This window comes from Oculina patagonica, chromosome 7 (genome assembly GCF_052425735.1).
Source record: "Oculina patagonica isolate OP01 chromosome 7, crgOcupat, whole genome shotgun sequence".
Taxonomy (NCBI): Eukaryota; Metazoa; Cnidaria; class Anthozoa; order Scleractinia; family Oculinidae; genus Oculina; species Oculina patagonica.
In genome coordinates this window covers 5811128-5829383 of record NC_135764.1, presented here as the reverse complement: position 1 = coordinate 5829383, position 18256 = coordinate 5811128, and the positions used below count along the sequence as shown (strand labels likewise).

General features: G+C 37.9%; 1 protein-coding gene and 1 long non-coding RNA gene across 2 annotated transcripts; one reads left to right on the top strand and one right to left on the bottom strand.

The window, feature by feature from the left end:
• Positions 1-4161: 4161 nt before the first annotated feature.
• Positions 4162-9043, bottom strand: LOC144660867 (thrombospondin type-1 domain-containing protein 7A-like). The gene is made up of 3 exons (XM_078521596.1): positions 8331-9043; positions 5975-6292; positions 4162-4769 (listed from the first exon to the last, which is right to left on the bottom strand). Exons 1-3 carry the CDS (start codon positions 8641-8643, stop codon positions 4645-4647), a joined length of 756 nt encoding a protein of 251 aa, XP_078377722.1. The 5' UTR covers positions 8644-9043; the 3' UTR covers positions 4162-4644.
• An 11-nt stretch (positions 9044-9054) lies between these two features.
• On the top strand, positions 9055-15802 carry LOC144659463 (uncharacterized). Its single transcript, XR_013571906.1, has 2 exons — positions 9055-9273; positions 13132-15802. It is a non-coding gene; the product is annotated as an uncharacterized LOC144659463 (long non-coding RNA).
• Positions 15803-18256: the final 2454 nt, after the last annotated feature.

The window sequence follows — 18256 nt, the reverse complement described above, 5'->3', positions numbered from 1 at the left end:
TTTTGTTTACGCACGTTAACGCGCGTAAAAATTATAAACGTACGTAAAATGAAATTTTACGCGCGCGATTATGTGCGTCGAATTTACGTTGTCCAATTTCCAATGCCACGTTTTCTTCAGGTATTTACGCACGTGACGCGCACGTTTACGCACGTAGCGATTTTGGGGGTTTTGAAAAAAGTTGAACCGAGTTCAACTTTTTTCGCGGCTGTCTGCGGTTACGCAACGATTTACCCAATCATACTTTTGTATTTCGTCACATGACACCACTTACCATGTGGAAAACCATTTTGTTTTAAATCGCCCATCGATTTACTTGGGAAAACATTCAGATGTAAAAACACTTCTCATCGAGAAAGACTTAACATTTTAAGAAATAATCCATATAACTGGCTACAGAACCAAATTACACGAACGCACTAGTGAACGAAAACGCCTGGCGTCAGGTCACGTAGACTTTGAACCGGGAATCCGGAAAGGTCGCCTCAAATCCTATTTTACTTGATGGTGTCTTTCGGAAGTATTTATAAAATGCCTCTTGGTCATATTCACGCATTTCTTTTTCTAGCGTTTGGTACAAAGTGTTTTCATGGCAGCCATGTTGGAAGAGTCAAACAACAAGATATTTGCATAAAAATGTTAATGATTTTTTCCCAAAGGAAAAACAACTTATTGTTTCACTTCTTCAATATGGCCGACAATCACGCACTCTATTCACCAATTTGATAATTCAGTATGGCGGGCATTTACGCTCAAGTACATTAAGGCGTGGTTCTCAGACCTTTTTCATATTTTCTGACAACTTTTAGAAATCACATTTCGGTGCGCGGTAATGTAAATAAAAAATGCTCAAATGATTAAAGATAATCAAACAAGGATATTTTTAGTAAAAGATTTTGGTCACGTGAGTGACCACGCCCTACAGTTCGAGAAAACCATTGTTAACGATTCCCACTACTTGTCGCACTAAAAGATAAAGTTTTATTGCATGAAAACAATTACCCTAAGAAGGGTTTAGGGAATCTGCTCGGAATGAAACAAAACATTTAACTGGACAAAAGTTATTTCCTATCTTTGACTAGTGCCAGTCCCTCTCAAATATTTAATAAATCTACTAACAAGACATTAAACAATTTTCTCTCATTCCGACCGGCGTTTGAAAGTAAGTACTAGTAGCCATTACTCTGATATAGCGTTGGCTCTTCCTTTAATCTCTAAATAGTGGGAATTTCTTGTTGTGAAATTGTCACGCAATCATGCGTAGTTAGTCACGTGATTGAAATATGCTATGCATTACATAAAAAAATTGGATCGTTTTTGGTCGTGATTAACTTTAAATTTCAATTTTACAGATAGCTCTTATTGCTTTTAGTATAGACCACTCCCTCTCAAATATGACGAGAACCAGGCCTTAATCTACTTGAGCGCACGTTCAACGCGCGTAAAAAGGAAACGCTTTTTATTACTTTTTACGCGACAGTGGAAATTTGCCTACGTATCTTTTTTTACGCACGTTTTACGTACGTAAATATTTACGCGTCAGTGGAAATCCACCTTTACTATAGCTTTAAGTGGAAAATCTGACATTGGCGCATCTACAAATCGTTTTTTTTTTAAAGAAATAAGCATGCCACTTTCATTCTTTTTTGAATACTATTGCTTGATTTTTATTGTATTGGTTATAGAGCACCAAAGAGAGGATGCAAAAATATCTTAACCCTTTCACTTCCGAATTTTCCACCCAAAACGCGTTTTTTTAACCGCTAAACTGAATTTTTGGTGCTATGATCTTGAATTTACCTCAACGTTGCTTCCGTTTTTTTTCGGCTTTCTTATTCTATTCTCATTACTTTCTACTGTTTATATCCTTTCTTCTGGCCAAAAACGTTTTGACGTTATCATTGGAAAACCCTGAAAAGGGGCCCTTGACCAATTACAGGTGTACTGGCTTTTTTTAAAAAGCAACAATTTTGCACTAAAAACGGATCGTGTTTTTCTCTGATTAGCTCTGTGAGAATGCAACTGATATTCAAAATGAACAATCCTGTAGAAAGGTCGATCCAAGCTCTATCAGATTCTTATCACGAAATTCCACTGACGTGCTAATTGATGACGTCACAAGTGGTTCAATGAATGCACCTCCAAATAGTGCCTAAAATGCGCGTTTAGGGGTGAAAGGGTTAAAGTAGCTAGGCACCTCTTACGTATACATATTTTTGGCTCGGCGTTGGTCGTCGTTAAGTCTTTATTAAAAGAAAAATGTGCAGTTAAAGTTTAAGAAAAAACTGCATTTTAAATTTTTGCTTTAAAGTTTTGCTTTTTTCACTTAAGTATATAATATGTAGTTAGGTTTATGTAATATGTAGTTAAGTATAGAGGGCCATATTGCAAACTATTGGGCCACCAGTGAAACTATGTTACCCTCGTTAAATGAGCCTTTTGAAATAAAAATGGGGGTGCCAATGTTCGTTTAGGAGCAACAGTAACTTGTTTATACTCAATAAATCCTTATTAACTCACTATGATTATAGTCACGATTGCTTGCTAAATTCACGTTTCCGACGATTATTTCTTATTCTACACAGAGAATTGGTCCATATTTATTCTACAGAAAGAAAGGTACTACTCAATTCAAAACAACAGAAAAAAATGATAGGTCGCCATACTCGTTTTCGTGAAAATGACGATTAACCTCTCTGGCGAGGTCCAGCCGTAAAGAAAAAACCGCCATTTTTTAATGCTTTTGGACCAACATCTCCAAAGCTACGTGTTCAAAATGACATATTAAGTATATGTTTTGCTATAAGTTCATAACAGGAGCTTTATGTCGCTAACAAAAAAAATTAAGAGATCAAGTTATTACAGTTCACCAATATTAATAAAACACCTGGAAAACAAATGAATATTCATCCAGATAACAATCAATATGGAATGCTAAAAGGTGACTCATCCCAAAAAAATCTTTTTACGACTCCAAACACGCTATTGCATGAGCTTCAAGAACAACATAGAATGCAAACGTCAGAGGTGGAAGGATAAGCTGATTACCAGGTGGGACTGGATTTGGCTGAAGGACTGGAAACGACGAGTCTGCACCCATCTCGAGCAGCTTGCCATTTAGCTTCATCTTCATATAAAACACAGAAGGCCTTCTTGATTACTACTTAGGTAATCGGCCAAGCATCACGTGTTTAAAAATAAAGGAAGCAACAGTCATAGAGCATTTCCGTTTGTGTCACGATGTTGGAAGTCACTTGTGATGTGAATCGCAAAGTTTCGACTGCACACTGCTAGTCTTCATCAGGCGATAAGGTCGACTCACGTCGTGATTCACATCAATTCGATCTGGAATTAGAGGGATTGGAAGAGCCACTATGTGGATGATGCCACTGTAAATTTCCCAAATTATTACTATTATTATTATCATTATCATTATCACCACCATCATCCTAATCATAAAAAAAACAACGCCTCGTTACTGGTCTGCCCAAAGTCTTGGGCTCGGAGTTTCAAACAAGGGAGTCAAGGTCTCGGCTTGTCACAGAATTTTCGGAACATTCATTGTAAATTTTTTTGCTTGCCTGCCTTTCCTAGGATTTTCGAATATCTAAAAAATGGTATAATTTTTCATTTTTAACGGATTTTTACTCTAAAAAGGTCACCTAGAATTTTCGGGAGCCCTTCTCTGGCAGGAATTTTTTTAAAAAGGTAAGTTTGATCCCTATAACTTTCGGATCACGAGACTTTCAGCTAGGAAATCCGAACAGATAAAAAAATTTTAGGGGATAAAAATATGCCTATATCTACCATTTAAATACTAAAATACGTTCAACGGTGCTATCTTTAAGTGGTTTTGAACTATATTCTCGTTGGGTGCCCCTGTCGGATTATACCATACTTAGAAGAACTTCAACGGACCACGCACAACGGCACGAATACGTCATTAAATGCAGCAAGAATATGACCATGATACTACAGAAGAAATCAATCTTTATTCAGTTGTATATAACTGAAAGAAGCAAACGTGTATATAATTGACAGAGATGCTTCCAAGTCGCAAAAACAGGCAGTGGCAAATTAATATGTGTAGTTTCATCAAAACTCATTCATCATCACTCATTCTTGTTGATAGAGCCAATTGCGTAACTAGTTGTAAGTTGTTTAACTAGTCAATATTGAACCCTAAAGTACAGAATCAACAACGTTTCTGCAAAGATGACCTAATTGAAAGCGGAAAGCTAAGTTTTTTCATCAGTAATGATTTTCTATCAATAATCATTTCTAGACTGAGTCATTTTAAATTAATATAATTCAGCAAACCACTAACAATATCATTCCTACTTATATGGCTAGTTTAAAGTTAAATCTTTGCTTATCCACGCGTATTCAGCAAATAAAATGTGTCATTGTTAAACGACAAAACAGCTAGAGTCTACAGCTTGACGGCGACTTACGTCCTTTCAAAATTCTCCACCCTACGTATACTAGCTTTATACTTGCATTTAGTTTATGACTGGTACTAAGTTTTAGGTAATAATCAGTGCTATTTTGATTTGTACTATTTATGGTCACCATGCCTATCACGTTAGGGTCGAGAATAGTTCCATAGGTCATAGAGATATGGAGGATGGTCGTCATTGACCATTAAAATTTTCTAACCCTGTCTCTATAATACAAGTAACACCTGTATCCGCCATATATTATACCAACAACACCAGGCACTACCACACAAGGCACTATAATCTTCGCAAGCAAATGTTTTTCAGCTTCTGTTGAAGAAAAAATTGTACGGTTTGTATTAAAGTTAACTAAAGAAACTGGTGTTGCACTTCTTATATTATGGCAATCTCAAGAACTGACTTAACCATAAAACATTGCGATGAATTACTAGGAAATTTTAAAACTGTCTTGGTTTAAAAAGTTTTAAAAAAGTTTTAAATAGGCCACGACGTTTCGACGTTCGCTAAAAGTCATTATCAAGTCAAAAATGAAAAGAAAAATTATGTGCGACTATAAATGTATAAGAAAATTTCAAAGGGACCGAAATAAAAGGAAAAAGCAAAAACTGTCACGATGATGTAATACGGTATTACTAGTTAGTTTGTTAGTGTTAGCTATTTAATTAATTTATTTATTTATTAGCTAGTTAGTTAGTTAGTTTAGTTAGTTAGTTAGTTAGTTAGTTAGTTAGTTAGTTAGTTAGTTAGTTAGTTAGTTAGTTAGTTAGTTAGTTAGTTAGTTAGCTTAAGTTAGTTAGCTTTAGTTAGTTGGCTTAGTTACTCCGTGTTTTCACGAGAGCTGAATTACTTAGGTTTTGTTTAAACATAACTGAAGTGAAAAGTTCAAAAATCAAAATCAAAAGAAACGCAACCAAGGTTTGACAGTTGAACGCTTAATCAGGCGTGGTTAGCTCAGTTATTTAGGAGGAACGACCATTGAAATTTACGGTAATCGTACGCGTTAGCGAAGCAAGGATATATATATGATAAATAGTGGCCTAAATTCCTAAACTTTCAAGTTCGCAGCGACACACTTATTATCTTCTTACTTTTATTTGCCAACCAAAAAACGTTACACTCCAAGCAAATTTCTCGGGAAAGCACACTGTAGTTGCCGAGAAAAGCTCAACCTACCACGTCCATCAGTTGTGTCCTACCTACTTCAGTTATTAAGCTATGTAAAAACTGCTTCTCTAACAACTTCCAATAACAAACCACGGTCAATAGTAACGATCAATAACCGCAGAAAACCTCTCAGTTGTGTAAACACGGCATAAGTTGGTAAGTTAGTTTCGTTGTAGCAACACGGCTATAAGTTTCTCTAACCATATTTTAGGCATAGTATTTGTTTATCTGCTTCAACGCTGGCTTTTGCACTAAATTACAGAACTCTTAAGCAAGGATACTTTATTTAAACTTTTATACCAGCCAATGCAATAGGTTCACTTGGGTTTATTCTCTTATTTCAGTTTTACCTTTTTGACAGCAGGCCCCTGAATATCCTTCCTTACAAAAACATGTGCCATCCTTTAAACTTCCTCCGTTCAAACAGCTGAGGTCTGGGCACGCTCGTGTTTTACGGAACGTAGAAGTGCATGTTCCGCCACATTGCTCTGTTGTATTTCTGTGACGAGAGCTGCTCTGTGTTCCTGAGATGCCACACGGAGTGCTGCAAGCGCTCCACTCCGACCAGGAACTCAATCTGCAGTGAACCGGTGTAGTTGTAACGGTAGGGTTTTCCTTGTGTGCGTACGGGGAAACGAGCGAACTCTGAACTTGTGAAAACGAGACGACTGCGACGAAACTTGCGGGGGAAATTAGACTCAAATTGGGCACTCGCTTGCAAGGAAGAGCCGTTACACTCTTCGGTACCGGGATCTAACCACGAACTGGACTGACAGCACAGCAACAACTCAGCTTGGTTCCAACAGCAGTTTATTCTTACTAATTAACTTCGTAATCGTGGATGTAATCGTAGATGTAATCGAAAAACTTTACAAGTGTGGTTGCTTATATACGATTTGCTACGTGCGTCTAATGATAATAGAACAATAAGAGCGCTAACCTAAAGACACGAAATAACACTGATTACCGTAGAGTAAAAATGCTTTGAAGACAGCGAAACCAGAATAAAAATTACAACTTGACTCAGCAACTTATTGTTACGAGAGCACGTACTTCTGGCGGCGAAAACAACTTCTTAAATTGCTCTAAATTGAAAACTACCAAAACAATATAACTAGAGAATAACTTCGAAATTCCTAAAATGCTTACGAGCGGTTTATGCCGCTAGAAAAGGACTAGAAAGCACGTACAACAAATTAAGTTAGTTAAGTATTCAAACTATAAACGCGTTGAGTCAGCAAACCTATTGAACTTAGCGGCGAACTTGAGTTCGGCGAAATGCGATGGATTAACGGGTTTTACTAAAAGCAGGCCCGCGGCCCGGCGGCCCACGGTCCACTTCACGGCCCGCGGCCTGGCGGCCCGCGGCCCACCTCTCGGCCCGCGGCCCGCGGCCCACAGATTTTTGCTAATGCGCTATAAATAAAGAAAAACTATAATTTCAGTTGTCAGTAACGAGGCGCGTGTTTGCAGGATCGAGTTCTCGCTGTTAGGACTGTTAGTGTGACATTTACTTGAGCTTAGCAATAAAGCCTTTTGAACTACAATAATTTTAAATTTTGTTCCTTATATGGGTCTGTAAGTCAACTGGAGCTCTTGTCTTTTTTTCAAGAATTTAAGTTTTCATGCTATAAATGTCGACGTTCTGGCTTTCATAAACTTGTTAACATATCGATCGTAAGACATGGATTAATTCAACTTCAACTTCAACTTCAACTTGGAATTAGCCAAATAATACACAAATTGTGTATACACATGTTAGCCAGCAAAAGGAGTTCTCGGGTTCGCTAAAATAAACAGAAAAGTAAAATTCATCCCGCAGCCGGACCGATCGTCTTTACTTCGCATTTTTTGAGGATGTTGCAAAGCACGGGCGCGGGTAGCCTGGGTACCGTAAAAATGTTCCAGGCGTTGCATGCTCCGTCGACAATGTTTTTTTTCGATCGTAAAGTTGTTGTTATCCATTTATCACGCTGTTTCTTCATAAATAAAAGGACCTATGAAGGTAAACTTGAAGCTTATAAGGTAAGAACACCATAAACTGGAAGACTACAAGATTTCCCGATGCAAACTTCTTCTTTTTAAGTGGTAAAACATATCGATCGAGTTAAAGTTAAAAGTGACCCCCGAGGAAGAATTTTTACGTTCAGATCCCCCCTCCCGCCGGAGAGGTGGGCCGCGGGCCGCGGGCCGAGAGGTGGGCCGCGGGCCGCCAGGCCGCGGGCCGCCAGGCCGCGGGCCGTGAAGTGGACCGTGGGCCGCGGGCCGCCGGGCCGCGGGCCTGCTTTTAGTAAAACCCATGGATTAACAACCTAACAGCTTGTAATTAACCCTATTGAATTAACTTGAGTGTAGTAAAACGCGATGATTCAGCAAATATAAGATTCCTATTGAACTGAACGGAGAACGTGAGGTCGGCAAGTAACTTATTAAGCCAGGTAAACATTCTGAAAGCTAATTACTTTTACCAAGCAAATTAATAGATTACGAATACAAAAGCTCACGAACTAAAAAGGAACCTTCCATTATTTCCAGCACGCGTCTTTGTAATAGCGGATAAACAGTACTTTTAAGTACTGTTTAACAATAAGTTTACTTAAAAGTAAACTTATTGTTTTCAGCTAATAAGCTGCTGTTGGCTTTTTAAGTGTTTCTTAAATGATATAACATGCCAAATACGGTTTAACATAGAAATGATTTAATTACGGGAAATTCTCCGTGACATAGTCCCATAACACTGTCGTGTTTCATACAAGTCAGTGCATGCCGCTCCTCCACAAGACGCAGATGATTCTTCCCATCTTGATCTGCTCTGTGTTCCGTGCTGTGTGCACTGGAATGCGCTGCATGAACTCCAGTAGGACCAAGGACTGACTTGACAGTCTCGCGGTGAACAACTGCGACGGCGACGTCTTCGGCTCAACCAAGCATCACTGGGGTGAACAATGACGAGTGAAGCCACTAACATGGGAATTGTTATTTTAGCCGAAAGCATTTTTCCGAAAGACTTGGAAACCATATATAAACCTCGGCAACGCAACTATTTAACGCGGAAGTAAATTGCTTGGTATCACATTTGCATATCCTTTATGTAATTGATTTTATGCGAATTTTCGGCCGAATGTTTAATTTTGTTGGCGGCAATGCCAATAATTTTGATGGCATTCGTGATTCTATGAAGTTGATTGGCTCTCTTTGATCAATTTAATTAGATAAGGCTGACATTATTATTAGAAATAAGAAACAGAGTAAGGCAAGAAGACAAATACAAAAAAACAGTTTCGGTTACTGGGGCAGTGGTGACTAGTATATGTAAACATGCAAGCTAGCACAGTTTCTGCATCTGTGAGCTCAATGACATATTCAATCCTTCTCTTTTCCATTTATTTAGTAGTTGTTGGCCTTTTCGAGACCCCGGGTAATGTTTTCGAGACCCCGGGTAATGTTCATGCCTAATGGACTTCAAGCAACAGTGCGGTTTTAAATCAAGTAACGTTCTCTCTGCTTACCCGGCAATGGGAAAAGAATCGATGCAGTGTAGTGCAAATCTTAAACGGAAGCAGACCCAGTCTAGAGAGAAGCGTAGATGTTTCCTTGGAACACAGCAAAGCCTTTTGTCTTGGTTGTTTTCAAACTGCGACGAGAGAAGGTAAGCCAAATATAACATTCATTCTTGAATTGTGGGTGTGTCTTAGAGAACACTTTTCAGACTTTTGTGAGGCGTCTGAAACCTTCTTAGGGACGGACCATTAGAAATAACCGGAGGGGGGGGGGGGGGGAGGGTGACTTTTACCAAAACTTGTCGAAAAAAAAATCCTGCAAGCAGTTGTGCCTGAAAAAAAATTCGTGCAACGAAATTACCTGTAAGTGTTGTATGATGGAATCTATAAACGTCCATCACAATGGCTAAAATAGCGTTTCTGAGGTTCTGAAAATTAAAATTTTCCCGGGGGAGCATGCCCCCGGACCCCTCTAATTTGTCACGTACCGAGAGAACAGCATCAGCTCAATCCTATAAACTATTTGGTTGCAAACACACCTGACCCACCCTAACAATCGCGCCCCATCAGTAAACAGTTAATCAAAATCACAAATAGTACTATTATTATTATTACTTTAAACTGCAATTTTGTCTGATATTCTAAAGTTTAGCTTGATAAGTTTTAGCTGTCATCTTTTTTTGTTGAGGGACCAGGGTAAAACATTTCTAATAAGGATGGGGGGGGGGGATTATATTTAACAGGCACTATCTATCAAATCCCTTCAGCCCCCCTACCCCATAAAAAATGAACGGTCCCTAAATGTCGCTTAATTCAGAGAACGAATCTGAAAAATGAAACAATAATGCTATTTAATAATGATAATTATTGCGCAAATCATAGATGCGTTACAAAAAAAGACCTGTATCTTTGGGCGAAAAAAAAATCGTGCCAAGCTTGTGCCCCAGAAAAAAATTCCTACAGACAAGTAGGCCTTCAAAAAAAATTCCTGCACCGAAATTTTTTTTACCCCCCCCCCCCCCCCCCCTCCGGTTATTTCTAATGGTCCGTCCCTTAACATTACGAACGATAAAAGGAAAGGTGAAAAATATACGCTTTGAGTGTTATGCAACTGAAACTATGTATATGATTTCGGTTTCACAGTAGACGGAACATGTGTTTGTATTTCAATCGAGCTCCGTTGATTCCCTAAAATGGAGTTTTTAATAACATAAAATAACTGGTACTTCTAAGTTTTACGTAACTGTTAGCTACTGTTCACAGTCCTTGAAGCTAACCTTCGAATTTATTTTTCAAGTTCAGGTCTAATTACTAAGCATCTTTGACATTGATTTCTTGTGAAAATCATTTTGACAAGATAAACTTCTAATAAGCTCCCGGCGGTTGTTTGATATTCAACGCTGAAATGAGGTCACGCCAAAAGGTTAAACAACTTCCTCGACCGATTCCAAGAAACCCATCAACAGACCGCGACCAACAAAAACGTCATATAATTACTTTTAAGTGAACATTTCTCAGAAATGAGTCACTTAAAGATTTACATGTGTTTATTGTAGCCTATTGCAGCAAAAAAATATACACCATGATGCAATAGAAACCCCTTTTTTATTTTGTACATAACTAATAAAAGAAGCAAAGGTAAAAGCAATTAATTGAAACTACCGGTAGGTGTAGTTTCAGTTAAAATTTATCTGACTTGCCTATCCACTATCATTTTACTCAAAATAAAGAAGCAAGAATAAGAGCTTTCATCTTTTGGGCCTAATTGTGTTTGAAAAGAAGTGCAAACTTTGTGTAAACACATGACAAAATTATGCAAGAATTTACGCGTTTACTATCGTTTACTAGTCTCACGTTTACACAATTATGTTGTTCTTCAGGGCCAAATGAGTAACTACTTGTCACTGATTGTGTCTCACATGTCTGGTTTTAGCTATCTGTTGGCTTTATAGAAATAGATATTTCTATAATCAAAGGGACTGTGTCGCAGATTTTGGCTAAATTTAGACATGGTAAATAACCATTAAATTCATTGAAATATAAAAATAACCTCTTAAAACAGTGAAGCTATAGTTTAGTCATTTTTAGATCCATAGAAATATATAGATATTTTTTTGCAAACATTAAGTTTCAAAGCGAGTATTTGGCAAGACGTATAATAAAATAAACTTAATTTAGCCGTGACACAGTCCCTTTGAGCAAGGGCCCGGGAGAAGGAGGAAGGCAAATGGATTATAATTTCGTCTTGTATAAGACCGCGACAATTTAGGAAGTAAAAGTTTCTAAGAAATGACTTACTAAACAAAATTGTATGCATATTTTTACACTGTTGACTGGATCCTGTTTAACATGAATGAAAAGAGAATTGAAAGCGCGCTTCATCGCCAGACGAACAAAAACCAGCAGAATTTCGAGGTTTTAAAACATTGGTTTGTGTTAAAGGCCTTGAACTGTAATAAGCCGGTATACAATGAAGTTGAACAATAAACCCCGTTTTCGATAGGTTTAAAGATAATAGGGTGCAATCGAATTAGGTGAAGGAAAGGGGTGCGGAGGTTTGTTCTTGATTAACTGTCCTTAAACAGGAAATAAAAGAGGACATCTGCCTTGGAGGGACCAAGTGAACATAAAAGTGCACTTGAATAAACTGGTTTCTGTTTGATGTAAAATATGCGCCTTCTTGAAACTTTAAATTCTTAAATTCTTGTTAATTAGTCTTACTACTCTTTTTGACAAACTAAGTACGAAACCAAATTCAACCAGACTTATTTGTATGTCTAAAATTGAATGGCCAAAATATTGCGTATAATGTCAAGGGCGAATCCAGAAAACTCGAAAACGGGGACGTTTCCCTTGTGATACGGGTACAACCTCTCACCATAGCCGCGATAATCTATAAAAACTAAAAAATCTATGTAGTCTGAATTCATTTACGTGCAGTTGTTATTTTGTGGAAAACGCACTACTTACTATGAGAACTATTGTATTAAACGCGTTCTGGTCGATCTGGCTTGAAAATAAATTTCTCTCATTTCGTGTGTCTTGCAAGATTATCATTTACTTATGATAAAATTTCAATTCGCTTTGTCGGATCTTTTAATGTTTCGTATTTTTAAGGATTTTTGGTTCATCTGAGCGAACGGTTGTATAGTGACCAATGTCAAGACCGTTTTGATTTATCAAAACGACTTTTGTAAACATTAAATTAGAATTAAGCCAGCAGCAAGACTTTAACTTCACCCCCAAATTAAATGCTTCATTTTTAAAATCCCTCACAAATATCATCGTGTAACATTGCACATTGTAAAACATTATGCACTGTGCGATCAAGACGGTTGCGACAATTTCCTTAAGGTTACTATTGTTAGCGACTACTAATTTTAGCGACTTTCCTGAGCAAGATTTAGCGACTATTTAATTTAGCGATTTTCCGAAAATTGAAAAAAATAAGCGATATCGTGGAAACTAGTTTATAATGGACATCGGCCAAAATGAAAATAAATGTTAAGTAAAAAAACAAAGTCCCTTTAAATTGAACGACCATTATCATTATTGTCAAAAAGAGTAAGTTAATTGAAAATATCAGAAAATTGGTTCTTGTCAAGAAAACAGTCTTGCCCTCCACGATGGCGACGAATCAAGCTCTCTCCCAACCCTTCTTAATTGTTGCTTGGTCCATCCTTCTGACGTTGTTATATGGTTGTACAGGGCGACTATATTTAATTCAGTTTTTTGGGGGGCGGGGGTACTTAACTTAACGCGTATTAAATGTTACCGAGACAAATTTTAGCGACTACTTAATTCAGCAATTTTCGCCCAACTCGCTAACATCGCTAAAATTAGTAGCCGCAAACAATAGTAACATTAATCTATACAGAAACCAGACAAACCAGACATGTGTTTACACAGTGGTCAAACAAAATTCTACTCCAAAACACATTGAAGAAGATTCTGGTGATTTTTTTTAGCGAATTGACCACTATCATTTTCTACTATTCTGTCCACAGGTTGGAGTTATGAAGATGAACAGCCGGATGAATTCTTGAGTGTTATGACAAATTCAGGCGGAGCTCTTATCGGCGGATCGTGCGGAGGAATGGCTGTGATCTGTCTGGTGATCTATTTCCTATACAGGATGCTGAAGCCTGAACCAAGGCCGGTCGTCGTGCCTGATACAACTGATACAAGGCACGAACCTGCTGTTATTCTTGTTAGTCAGGCGGAAGGCGCTACACATGAAACAAGGGTCGTGCCTGATACAAGACGCGAACCTACTGTTATTATTGTTCGTCCGGCGGAAGGCGCTACAAATCAAAATGGAGCTGTCTGCCCACGTTGTGGTAACGCGTCACGTAGTCCTCCTCCATATAGTGAGGGTTCATTTTCACCTCCGTCCACTGCGCCATCTTTTGCTTGCTCATGTCCACTGTAAATTTACAACCACCAACGAACTACCTGACGGACGGACTGACAGACAGACAGACAGACCCACTGACTGAATGCCGACTGACTGACTGACTGACATAATGCTAAGACTAAAACAATTAGATTAAGATTTTATATACTAAAATACCGTAATGATTCGATTTAGCGCCCTCCTTCCAATAAGCGCCCCCCTCCGAATAAGCGCCCCCCTTCGAATGTGTTTTTGTCAATAAGCGCCCCTATTCCAATAAGCGCCGCCATTCTAATAAGCGGCCTTATTCTTATAAGCGCCCCCATTCTTAAAAGCGCCCCTGTTGTGGATAATTGCCCCTACTGAAGTCATCGACATCGAATACGTAAACTCATGAACATTCACCACACCGTACATGCATACATTTACTGCTAAAATTAACAATTATTTTAAAATTAACTGAACTTTCAACAATTTGTTACTCTCGCTATTTCTGTTATTGTTAGCTATTTTAATATTTATTAAAATTTTGTTTTGAACATTTGGTTGTTTCTCAAAAAATTAAATAAGCGCCCTCCCGAATAAGCGCCCTGTCTTTAATAAGCGCCCTCCCTTGAAGTGTCAAAAGTAAATAAGCGCTCGGGCGCTAAATCGAATCATTACGGTAATTTGATAACAAGCTCGAAATTTCTGTGAGGTGATAGTTGAAGAAGCCGCATAGAATTCTCAAACCATTGTTTTTGTTTAAACAAAAAAAAATGGTTTCTATATTTACCCACATTCTGAGTTCGCGCGTACTCATCACTTAACACTAATGGCTAATAATATATATAATTTTAATATAGTTAAAAAGTAGAATCCTTCTAAGTATTATAATTATAGTAATCTTTGCTATATTGATAAAAACGCTCAGTGAAGGAAATTAGAAAGCAGAAAGCACAATAACTTGAAATCTATCTACAGTCAGCTCTCGCCTTGTGGACACCCCGCTATTGCGGACACTCGATATTACGGACAAAATCCAGATCCACGGCGAAACAGGTTTGACTGGAAATGACTCCCGCTATTACAGACTTTCGCTATAACGGACACAAAACGACGCCCCGAGCGTGTCCGCTAAAACGAAAGTTGACTGTATCACCTAAAAAAAATAATGGGAGACACGTACGAACAGAAGTGTTTGACTGAGTAGCCATGCATATTTTTCTTATGTCGTAGGTCTTATGTCGTATATGGCATTTGAATATAAATTTTCGCGGTAATAAAAGCTTCCCTAAATACAGTAGAATCCTGATTTCTCGACGACGAGCCCAAGGTTTCTCGAACCAGTTTTTGTTTCCTTGGATAGTACTTTTTTGTAATTTTACCCCTGATTTGTCGAGCCTGCCGATTTCTCGAAGCAAGTATAACGTTTCCTTTTTATTTGGAGTTTGATTTTTTTCAGTTTTTGAGAGTTTAGGATTCTATTGTAAATCAAATGCACTATGCACTTTAACAATATAGTCCTAAACAGATTGTCGACTAAGTGTATATGAACTTTTCTAGCTCCATCCTCCATCCTCGTAGACCCAGGGGTAGTTAGTGGGGGGTGACGGACAGCTTATCGGGACGACGGGATCTTTAAAATCCCGTCGTCCTGATAAGCTGCAGGTCGCCCCATAAACTACCCCTGGGTCTCCAAGGGTGTTCTAGCTGCAGTTACGTTTTAGCTGAATTCTCCATAAACTTGACGAGAACGTTCGTTTTGATTTTCTGCATTGGACTTCCACGCGGCTCTAGAAATCTGTACTGATACTTTAATCTTATTTAAATAAAGTTTTCATTCAGTTAGCCTGTCCGGCAAGAAAATTGCAGCGAGGAACACATACCAAAATCCCCACAGTCACTTGGCATAAACTAGCTCTACAGACTTCTTTGCTTAGTTCCCTTTTTTTGGTCTTGACCGTGCACAAAACACAATAGTTGCTTTTTGTCTGAGCAACTAACGAATAGAAAAGTTTCTGTTACTTGATTCATACATAGTGTTTAAGCGCAAAACAAAAGATTGTCCACAGTTGTAGACATTCCAACATGAATCTTTGCATCTAAACAAGACGTTTGCTTTTTTGAGGTTTGGCGGGCTTCATAACCATTTCAAGTTCCTGAATTAACTATGCTAAAAATATAAAGGGAAAGGGAAAACAGTGATAGCGTCTCTCAGTCTGGCAAAAGTGAGTTTGTAAATTAAAATTGAAAAAATACAACTTAGCAACTTCCCATACATTCTCTTATACGAAATCTGAGCGATGCTCTCACAACTTGCAAAGCAATCAGCGGGGCGGAATTCAGCGGATGCCTCTGAGACGCATGAGCATCTCCTCTCATTCTAAACTTTCCAAAGCAATAACAACAACATGGGGCCAGTGGGAGAGCTCGGTAATTTTTTTTCTAATTTTTTTTCTTAGTTGTATCTTTAACTCAGCGAAAATGTTTCCGGAAAAATAAGACTAGAAAACTATTACTGAAATGGTAATTTTTCCCGTGCTGGTCGTAGCTATTGTTTTATTTCTATTGTTGAGGTTGATTGTTGACTTGGTCGTTCCTTAATTGTTTTAACCGCATTGGCAATCCCCACGTGGGTTGAAAATCGTGGTACAATCATTTGCATCTCATCGCTAAAAAGAAGCACGACAGCACAAAATTGTGCGTTTTTATAACTACATGAAGATGCCAAAATTTTCTGATAAAAAAGTGGATTTAGATTTTTAGTAAATATAGTTGTGATCTCTTCGCAATCACTGAATCCACAGCATCGTAGTCATGATAGTCATGATTCCATTTCGCGGGAAAGGATGGCCTGCTGCGTCATCGTCCAAAAACCGCTGACTAGTTCGTGAATTGATCGCGTTGCAAGTTGTGAGAGCATCGCTATTCGGTCCCAGACATAGTTGCTTCCCCCCGCCCCCCCTGTGGTGGTGGCTTCCACAGTTAACGGTTAAAATTTTGGCTTATTTACGGCTAACGGTTAATTTATTTCCTTAACTGTTAACAGAAGTTAAAAGGCAACTTCTCGAAAACAAAAAACAGCGAGTTTCAAAAAAACTAGAACGGTTTGTTTAAACAAAAATCGGTCAAAGTTCAGCAGACAACACATTTTGCAAATTAATTGTTACATTTGGTCCTGAAAGCATGCAAAGTTCGAGACCGAATAGCCGAAAATTCGTCAAGTTTAACCACTTATATCATTTGCAAGTTTTCTTTCTATTATACTCCCAGCATTTTTCACTTCCAATGCCAAAATTTTACAATTTAACCGTTTTTGTTGAAAACAACCGTTGTTCGTTTTACAACCTCATTTGCATAATGAGTGTGAAAGATTCGCTTGAAACACGAAAAGTTGGAAGTCGCTGTGACAAAAGAAGGTAAGAAGTGCAAGGTATTTTTAGATTTCTGTGCTCTCTGGCATCTATTTAGTAGAATTCAGCTGGTATTTAGAATGGTCTGGTCTGGACTAATAACGGCCAGCAAAGTCAGGGTAGATTAACATGTTTGTAAAAAGCGATATGACGGTTGTTGAGATATAATTTTTTCCGAACCTGAAAATAAAAAAATATATTAAAACAAACATGTGTTTACAACCTTTCAAGGACCACCTTTCATAGGATTATAATAATTTTCTGTCTCGGTTGGCGGTTTTTGTGTGCCGAGCTCGCCAACTTGTGTAACTTTTGTAACTTTTTGTGTAAAATTAGCCTTTTAGTGGCCTTGGCTGTTATAGGCTCTAAAAATATATATGTTAACCTTTTTCAAAAAACTAAAGCCGTTGCATTTACTTATGAACCAAGATAGTTCACTGGGCAAAGCTTGGAGGAAATTTTTTTTTCCCACCCGAAATGCGGTGTTCCGCTTTTAAGGACATTCCCACTTAACTCACCCAACAATAAAATTAACTGAGCGAATCTTCGCGCGCTGATTGGTTAATTTTATTGTCAATAAGAGTACAGACGGATGAAACACGTAAAGCTGACGCAATAAGCAAAAGGTTGTTAAACTTTTCAACGCTGCATTCTTGATGAGGCAAGAATTGTACCACAAAACAGTGAGGAAATCATCTAAAATTTATGGGTTAAAACTGAACAAACCATTGCAACCTTAGAGCGAAAAGACGAGGATGTTTATTGATTGTTTAGAGCGGTGAGCGGGAATTTGTGCTGTCGATGAAATTAGGAAAACTCAGAGCGGATTATTTTGTGAACAGACAAAAGATGAGCAGTTCAAATTTCCCTTGTATTTCTGGCCTATTCTTCTAATAGTGATTCCCCGAATTAACTATAGCGATGAAATTCAGATTCTGCGGCAATCGTATCGTCCACTGAATTTTGCATTTCTTTCCTTCGTTTGAAAATCAGTTTTGGCTTTTTGTTATTGTAAAAACAAATTGATGTCAGTTTTTTATGCGTCTATCTTCTTATTGATGATAAATTTCGTCATAAAATTGTCAAAATGTTTGACAATGTTATAACTTGCATGTATTTAACAATTATTGGATGAGGTTGAACATGATAGCGATAATTATCAAGGCCAAAGTTCGGCTTCGGCAGATAACAGAAACTGAGGCCTTGATAATTATCGCTATCATACAATACAATACTTTATTTAAAGTGGGAAACATGCTTAGCTTAGAATAGCTTGTTTACAGATGTTCCACTAAAATAACAGATAAAAGAAAACTAAAATAGAATCTATAAGAATGTAAA